General features: G+C 56.5%; 1 protein-coding gene across 1 annotated transcript; it reads left to right on the forward strand.

Annotated features, from left to right (window-relative positions):
• The first annotated feature begins 5,844 nt into the window (after nt 1–5,844).
• On the forward strand, nt 5,845–9,115 carry HMX3 (H6 family homeobox 3). The gene is made up of 2 exons (XM_053910174.1): nt 5,845–6,405; nt 7,033–9,115. Exons 1-2 carry the CDS (start codon nt 6,006–6,008, stop codon nt 7,704–7,706), a joined length of 1,074 nt encoding a protein of 357 aa, XP_053766149.1. The 5' UTR covers nt 5,845–6,005; the 3' UTR covers nt 7,707–9,115.

The raw sequence follows: 9,115 nt of genomic DNA on the forward strand, positions 1-9,115 counted from the left end.
CCTTCTTCTCATGCAGCCTCACTTGACCACCTGATGTGATGTTATAACACCCCCCCAACCTCAGTGCTCTGTCCCCCTTTAAGTTTTACCTATTATACTTATCAACCTCTAACGTACCTTATCATTTATTTGCTCCCTCCGCCAGAATGTAAGCCTCCCAAGGAGGGTGGGGAACTTTGTGTTGCACAAGGAAGAGGAAAGCAAGGTGTCCACTTTCCCAAGACTTTGAATTTTTGTTTTGTTTTCTGAGAGGCAGTAATAAAGATTGCTGAGTAATAGTCAGCCTTCCCTGAGGCATCTCAATACAATGCCTTCCCTGAGGCATCTCAAGTGTCCAGAACAGAGTCTGGCACATATTAGGTGCTCAAGGTTTATTGGATACATTATGGTGATATTCTTGATATCTAGAAAGCCTTGCTTTGGAAATCCCAGCCTGTCTCAGCAGTGTATGAGAAAGCAGAGAAGTGTGTCTGTGTCCACAGTGGGGCTTAATGCACTTCAGGGATAGAAGCCACCCCTGAGCAGAGGGGTGGAGAGCACAACAGTTCTCAAAGGGCCAGACCCAGGAGTGAAGACCCAGGGGTGAAGTCTAACAGCTTGTGAAGCCTTTTCTACCATGAGTAGCTCCTTTTTTAAAAAATTTTTTTTTAATGTTTATTTATTTTGGAGAGAGAGAGACAGAGTGTGAGCAAGGAAGGGGCAGAGAGAGAGGGAGACACGGATTTTGAAGCAGGCTCCAGGCTCTGAGCCGTCAGCACAGAGCCCGACACAGGGCTCAAACTCACCAACTGCGAGATCATGACCTGAGCCGGAGTCACAAGCTTAAGCGACTGAGCCACCCAGGTGCCCCTACAAAGAGTATCTTCTTCCAAGACTTGAAGGGTGCCTTGCATGCCTAACAGAGTGGTTTTGGTGCACCCCCCATTGTATTTCATATGGAGAGGCTGGGACACAGAGAAGTTCAGAGTCTCATCAGAGGTCAGAGCAAATTGGGGCACCTGGGTGGCTCAGTTGGTTAAGCGTCCGACTCTGGATTTCGATGCAGGTCACGATCTCACGGTTGGTGAGTTCGAGCCCCAAATGGGGCTCTGTGCCGATGGTGTGGAGCCTGCTTGGGATTCTCTCTCTCCCTCTCTCTCAATATAAATAAATTTTTAAAAAACTTAAAAAAAAAAAAGTCATAGTAAATTATTAGCCAGAGCCCACAGGGTATCCAGACACTTAAAAATGGTAAGATATGGTAAAGCAAAATGCAAAAAAAAAAAAAAAAAAAAAAAAAAAAGCATTTGTTTTCCCCCAGTGAGGACAGGTGAGAGATTCTTTTTGGGAAGAAAGGCTTTTTTGAGAAGACAAAGAGGGAACCAGGAAGAGAACAGGCGTCAGGGATGGGAGAGCTAGCTTGCTCCTTGATGCTGAGTAAGACCTCCTTGGGGCAAGGCAACAATTCCTGGGGCATCTTTCCCTGGTAAGACTGCTAGCTTTCTTGGAGAAACCCTGTAAGAATGGATTTCTGGCCCATTCCGGGCTCATCCGAAAAACTGAATGAAGAATAAGAACAGTAAGAGACACTGCTTACGTAGCACTTCCTGAATGCCTGCACGGTCCTTGTAACAATGCTCTGAGACTACCTTCCCTTTGTCACACCCCCTGTGCCTCAGTTTCCTCGTCTGTCAAACAGGGATAATAACAGCATCTTCCTCACCAGATTATAGTGCCTGGCATATAGTGGGGACCCAAAAACTGCTAGCAGACATTACCTCCAGTAATTATCACCCTTAACTCTCAGGAAAGGGCTAGACCTTCGGCCACTATAAGGAAATTCTATTTTGACTCAGGATGCGTCTCAGAGTCACAATCAGGAGCCAAAGGGAGGGGTCTTTGGTAGCATTCCTGGCAGTGTTGGAACAGATAAGGGAACTTTCCAGTAAAGAGGGCCAAAGCACATGCTGGCTGGGGCACAGTTTCCCCAGGATCATAACTCCAAGCTATTATCCATTCTGCCTACAAATCAAGGACCTGCCAGTCCAGAAGAGCTAAGTGCTCATGCGGTCAGCAGGATCCATGCCCGTTCGGTGGGGAGACTCCGTGCCTGTGAGCTTGGCCGCCTTGGCGAAAGGCCTGAGCGGTCCCACCCCACTCCATGGGTAAGCAGGTGGGCTATCCTAGGAAACTGTTCCAAGGAGGACCCTTGGAGGAAAGCAGATGACGTTTTGAAGAATATGGAAATGTTCCCCTTGGGAGCTCAGTACTTAACTGACTTCTAAGTGTGCATATGTATAGCTATGCTTTGTATGTGTGGTGGGAGTGGGGGGAGGCAGGTGAGAACACCATTCTAAACACTCCTTTGCCAGGCCTCATTCTTTTTTGTGAAAGTTGGGTGCTAATCACTAGCATTCTCCAGGCCCCTTCTGCCCTTGTCCCACTGGGCTGCAGAGACCCTGTTCTAAACGTTCACCCACCTTTGATCAGTCCGGGAAAGACCCCTCCAATAGTCCTATTGCTGGGGCTCTTTAGATGTTGTAAAACGTGTCATCAAAGGACCTCAGGTTCTCACTAAACTTTTTGAAAAATGCTATTGGATATGATCAGGCTCCTGGAAGAACTATAATCAACTGGACAAATCCTCTGAAATGGGAACTATGAATTCATTCATTCACTCAGGCATTCAGATAGGAACACAAGCGCTTACCGAACACCACTGGCCCTCCCAGGGGGTCACATCTAGCCTGCAGTCAGGATGGGCACCTCAGCGATCAGTTACTAGCAGGAACAGAAAATGGGCCCCAAAACAGGGGCAGGAAAGGAGGGAAGGAGGGTGGGATGAAGGTGAGACCACTTCTTATGGTGGCCGGGTAAAGATCAGGCGATTACACTCTCTGCTTTTTCAGGAATCCGGCGCGGGGGTGGGGGATGCTTTTGTTCTCTAGCCTTGGCCCGGAAGGTTTAGACAGCGATGGCTTTTAAACGCTTTTCCTTTTCGCAGGGACTGAGGTTTCTCCCGCGGAGCCTGCCGTTTGGCCTAGAGGATGTCCCATAGAGGGCGCTGTTCGCCTGCCATTGAATGGAGTCCTGCGCGCGAGTAAGCAGAGGCCACACCCCTCGCCAGGGAGCGAGTGAAGGGCTGTGTCCGCGCCAGCGGCCCCACATCCAAGAGCTTTCTGGAAGCGGAAAGGAAAGAAAGATTTACTCTCTGCAACAGGCTATTCAAGCCCAGCATCCCTGAAATTCAGAGTATGGGCCGAAGGTGCTGATACCCAAGAAACTCCTCTTTCCGGGTGAACACACACACACACACACACACGCACGCACGCACACACACACGCACGCACACCCGCGCACCTGCGCGCCCCCTGGGAGGGAGACACCGGGAGAACTTGGGAGGACTAGAGGGAGTGAGGATCCGGTAGCGGCCTCACTGAGTGCGGGGGCGGCTGTCCAGACTCTTCTCCTGCCAGCCTGGACCCCTTCCCATCTGGGTCTAGTCTTCAAGTTGCCATCAGCCAAGAGCCCACTCTCCCCCTTCCCCCCGCCAGAACTTCTCAGCGATGTCTGCCGGTCGCTTCTTTTTTTTCCCCGGGGGATGAGCAGCTTTTCTGTTCGTCTCAGTTTAAAGGCGGCTTCCGCGAGTCAGAACTTTAGCCAACTTTGCACGCGTTCGCTTTGGATAGGAGAGCTCCCACGACACTCGCGAGGACACGCAGGGGCCTCTCTGTCACAGGCTCCGCCGCGTGGCGGGCCGATCCCAGCCCAGCCCACCCAACCTGCGTAGGCGCTGCGCGCAACGAGCTTTTTCTGCAGCTGGGGAAAAAGGGACTTCTGGGTGTCCGGCACCAGTTGGGTGACCTTGACCCAGTCTCTCCGGGAGCCCTGTTCCATCTGTAAAACCCAAGTGTGAGACCCACCCTGCTTGGCGGGCAATCAGGGCGGTGATTGCCTTCAAACTCAGATTTTGGACGGTATGGCGTTTTGCATTCCATTAACGCTCTGTACCAACTCAAGGGAGTAATAATAATGAGAATAATGATTGTTTACGGAAGTACCATTTACAATGCTTCCAGGTTCCCAAAGCAAAAATTGGGTTCGCTACGGTAGACGAATGTTTGCTGAAAGAAGCATTAAATGCGCCCATCGAGATTTGGGGGGGCGCATTTAATGCTTCTTTCATCGAGATTTGGGGGGGGGGCGGGGTCTGAAGCCCCGGATCAGAAAATAATAATACAAACCCAGTTCTCAACAGCGGAACCAAAGCGGTTGCATCTGGCCAATGCATCTGCCCATAAGGCAATGGGGAAGCGAAGGGGCCATGAAAACACCTTGGGTGCATGAAAGCTCAGGATGGTTGGAGGGGACTGATGGCCACTTCGCCGCCTTTCTCTGACCAGAGAGCTGTCTCTCGGGAAGGGACCCCACAAGCAATATTCTACTTTATTTGATGCTTAAATCTAGAGTCTTAAATGCCTGCCTTACGGGCTTCTTGTGCAACCTGGGGAGTTGCTTTTTAAACCGATGGAGTAGAGTGATCTTCCGCCCAGCTGTCCCTCAGAGGCCCAGCAGGGTTCTCTAGGGACTCGGCGGCCCTGGGGGACACGCTGCGGTGCCGCTGCCACCGCCAGGGCTGAGCAAGGTGCGCCGCTGTGCCTTCGGTTAGCATTGCCGCTGTTCAGCGCCGGCGGGAGAGACTTCCCGGGAGAAAGTGCTGTCTTCCGGGCCCCGGGCCAGAGAAGAGGAGCGCCCTTCGGAGCGTAGCCGTCGGTGCCGCGACGCTGCTGCCCCAGTAGCCCCACCAAGTGACGCGCGGGTGTCAGCCCGTTTTGCGCGCACCCGCAGATGCACAGACACTCACACCCACTCCTGCTCCAGAGGAAAGGCTCACTCTTCGGTTTCCCAGGGCCAAAGGCCAAGGCCACGCTGATTCCTGAGCCCGCTGATGCAGTCCAAGGACTTACACCCTGATTCCTTCCCTAACGATTAGACGGGAACCCAAATCACCCTCTTCGTGGCCGCGCCCTTAGCAGGCTTTGGGGAGTATGCTGAGGCCGCCGGACCCCAAAGGGTAGGAAAGTTCTGACTTTGCCGAGGGCGGGAGGTCGTGTCCTGCCTCCCAGGTCGGGGCTGCGTGGCTCTCCAGCTGCGTGGGGGCGGCGGGACCCTGTCAATCCCCTGGGGGAGGGGGGATCCACAGCTGCGAGCGCGGATAACCCCGAGGTGACCCGGGCGGGCCGGGCCCGCCCCTTCCCCCTCCCGCAGGCCTGGCGGCTGGAAGCGGGTCCCCGAACTGCAGGGGGCAGAGGAAGGCTCGGGCTCCCGGCGCCTTGGCTGTCAGTGCGCTCCGGGCCGGGGGGCGCCGCCGGCTCTGCGTCCCTCGCTCGCCTCCTGCGCTCGCCCGAGCGCTCCGAGTGCCTCTTTAGCGGGAGCCAATATCCTTTTGTGCTAATAGGCTTGTCCTCATTTGCTGCCTAATTGGACTATATAAAGCCAATAACAGGCAGGCTCTTATAGCCCGAAGCCAAAGCGCCAAAATCCGAGCGAAGGCGAGGAGGGGGCGGCGGTGGAGGCGGCTGCGGGGCCCGGGCTCGGCTGCGCCTTCGCCTGCCTAATCCCATTTGCCATTGTACGCGCCCAATCGCCGTATACTCCCCGCATTTAACTTGGATGACATTTTGATTTCATCATTAGCATCCGGCGCCGGATTGACGCAGCCCCGAGCCGGGGACTGCTCCCGCCGCCTCCTCCCCGGGAGCTGCAGCCGCCGCCGAGCCGCCTCGCTCCCTCTGTGCCGCGGCTGGGCCGCTCCCCGCCCCTCAGCACCCCTCCCACATGCGAGCCCGCCCCGGCCGGGTCCTCACCCCGCCCTCCCGCCGCTGGATTTGCGCCTGGGGCGGCCCCCGACTTTGCGCCCCGTAGTTGAGTTCCGTTTATGGTCTGATTTCCGGCCGCCCGCCTGCTCGCCCGGCCGCCCGCCCGTCCCGATCCCTCCCTCCCCGGGACCCGGAGGAGAGGGGACCATGCCGGAGCCCGGGCCGGACGCCCCTGGCACGGCTAGCGCGCAGCCCCCGCCGCCGCCGCCCCCACCTCCCGCGCCCAAGGAGTCCCCGTTCTCCATCAAGAACCTGCTCAACGGAGACCACCACCGGCCACCCCCTAAGCCGCAGCCGCCCCCACGGACGCTCTTCGCGCCGGCCTCCGCCGCCGCCGCCGCGGCCGCCGCCGCCGCCGCCGCGGCCAAGGGGGCCCTGGAGGGCGCCGCGGGCTTCGCGCTCTCGCAGGTGGGCGACCTGGCTTTCCCCCGCTTTGAGATCCCGGCGCAGAGGTTTGCCCTGCCCGCGCACTACCTGGAGCGCTCCCCGGCCTGGTGGTACCCCTACACCCTGACCCCCGCCGGCGGCCACCTCTCGAGACCTGAAGGTACCGACCTCTCTTTGAACTTTCGTTGTCCTCCCCGTGCGCCAGTACCGTCCCCGCCCCGCGCTGCCTCCCACCGCAACCCTGGGACCCCTGCACCCTCCAACCCGCTGTTCGGCCAACTTCCTCCGGCCCCTGGCTCGCACCTACCGCCCGCGCGCTCTGTTGCGCTGCCAGGGAATCCAATCCCACTTGGTGAGAAAAGAGGTGGAATTGGAGCCGGGGGCGCGGCGCTTCCCGGGACAAGTGGCCTGGGGTCTGAACGCGGAGGCTTCAGCCGGCTGCGACTGGGGACAGGGCCTGGATGGAGGGAGTGAGCCGGTGGGGCCCAAGCCAGAGGAGAATCTCTCCGTGGGCCCCCGGCGGGGGAGCTGAGGGAAAGAAAGGAAGTGGCTGCGCCGCCACCGGGTCTGTCCGGGTCTGTCGCCTGCCCTCGGGAGGAAGGGGATCCCAGGGCGCGGAGCCCCTGCCCTGGCCCAGCCGGGAAGGAGGCCCATGGGAACGGAGAGGCCTCGAGGCCCGGGGCCCAGAGGCTACCGCGGATTGAGCCTGCGGCCCCCAGGCGCCAGGCCTCTCTGAAGGCTGTTTCGGTGTGCGTGTGTGCGCGTCCGTCTGTCTGTCTCTCCCCAGCTTCGGAGAAGGCCCTCCTGCGAGACTCCTCCCCCGCCTCGGGAACCGATCGCGACTCCCCGGAGCCACTGCTCAAGGCCGACCCCGACCACAAGGAGCTAGACTCCAAGAGCCCGGACGAGATCATTTTGGAGGAGAGCGACTCGGAGGAAGGCAAGAAGGAAGGCGAGGCCGCTCCGGGAGCGGCCGGGGCGAGCGTGGGGGCGGCGGCAGCGACGCCGGGCGCGGAGGACTGGAAGAAGGGCGCCGACAGCCCCGAGAAGAAGCCCGCGTGCCGCAAAAAGAAGACGCGCACGGTCTTCTCGCGCAGCCAGGTCTTCCAGCTCGAGTCCACCTTCGACATGAAGCGCTACCTGAGCAGCTCGGAGCGCGCCGGCCTGGCCGCGTCGCTGCACCTCACCGAGACGCAGGTCAAGATCTGGTTCCAGAACCGCCGCAACAAGTGGAAGCGGCAGCTGGCGGCCGAGCTGGAGGCGGCCAACCTGAGCCACGCGGCGGCGCAGCGCATCGTGCGGGTGCCCATCCTCTACCACGAGAACTCGGCGGCCGACGGCGCGGCGGCCGCGGCCGCGGGGGCCCCGGTGCCCGTCAGCCAGCCGCTGCTCACCTTCCCGCACCCCGTATACTACTCGCACCCGGTGGTCTCGTCCGTGCCGCTGCTAAGGCCAGTCTGAGGCCCGACAGGGGAGGGGGAGGGAGCGCCCGGCCGCCTTCCCAGATCCCGGAGGAGACTGGGCCGGGCCGAGGGCGCCGAGACGTCCAGCGGCCTTCGGGAACCGGGGCTTGGGCGCGCGGCCCCGGCCTCCCCTCCCCCAATCGGTAGCGTTTTGTAAGTATTTGCAATGCATTTTCGTGCAATTCACCCCTAATGGATTTGAGGCGCTTCTCCCCTTACTTTTGGTTTTGGTTATATTAAGAAAGAGCAGGAAAAAGACAACATTCCCGGGTCGAAGATTTCGGCTGGCTGGAAGATGTAAACGGTGCAGCACTTCTCCCCAAATTTGCATTGCGCTGTGGTTTTTTGGTTTTATTTTTAGAGAAGAGAAATAAGCCCCAGAAACGTAACCCCCTTAGCTTATTCTTTTTTTTTTTTTTATATATAGAACTATTTTCAGAAGTCCAGAGAGAGAGAGAGAGAGAGAGAATTCAACTTGTGGTACTTTTATTCCTGGATTTCTGGGTGTGGTTCTTCCTCTCCACCTCCAGTTAGCCTCCCTAATTTTCAGAATCTGAGCAGCCTCTGGGAGGAACCCCGACTCAGGCCACTTTTCCGGCAGAGGTGTGTCACAGGTGACCTCTTTATCTGTCCCGCTTCCTGACTGAACAATTCTCTAAATGTTTAAAGGGAAAAGATAAGACAGGCCTCAAGCAGACTTCTGATGATCGAAACAGCTCCACATCTGGCCCGGTGTGAGTGGTCTTATTTATTAGTAGCATTTATTTTGGGGATTTCATTTGTTGGTAAATTATTATTATTACTAGTATTGCTTTGTGCCCTGTTTCGAGAAAGTCCATCCAATATTTAAAAAAAAAAAATCTGTCTTTTAGCCTCTCCCCCTGCCTTTTTGTTCTTCAGTAACTGTTGTACTTTTGAGCTGTGCAATATTGTACAAAATTTCCTGAGAGCCCTGCCTCTTTCTCCAGGGAGAGAAGCAGACGTTTTCACTGTGTAATCTTGGTCATTGGTTTAGGAGAAAATTAAGAAGGGGAAAGGGAGGGGAGGAAAGAAACAGAGATAGGTAGCAATGCTCAAAGGAGTGAGATACGCATACTGGAGCGCTTTAAGTGAAGGACAATCAACTTAGGAGAATTTTAACTTATTTGATATATGTACAGATTTCTTGTAAAGTTCACCCTCAATTCCACAGGGCTCCTGGCTCTGCCCCCCAATCTGTTTTCTTTTTGTCGGCTACACCTGTTGTTCTGCGATAGCTTGGTGTTCTCCCCGCCCTACCCGCCCATCTCCCTCGCCACTACCCGGGTTCAGTCCCTTTTTAAGAAAAAGAGAAAAAAAGCCCACAAAATATTGTTACATTTACTGTTGTCGTGAAATCGAATTAATTAAAAAGAAAAGAAAAGCGAA

The sequence above is a fragment of the Panthera pardus genome, unplaced genomic scaffold (genome assembly GCF_024362965.1).
Source record: "Panthera pardus isolate Hobbes unplaced genomic scaffold, ASM2436296v1 HiC_scaffold_22, whole genome shotgun sequence".
Classification (NCBI taxonomy): Eukaryota; Metazoa; Chordata; class Mammalia; order Carnivora; family Felidae; genus Panthera; species Panthera pardus.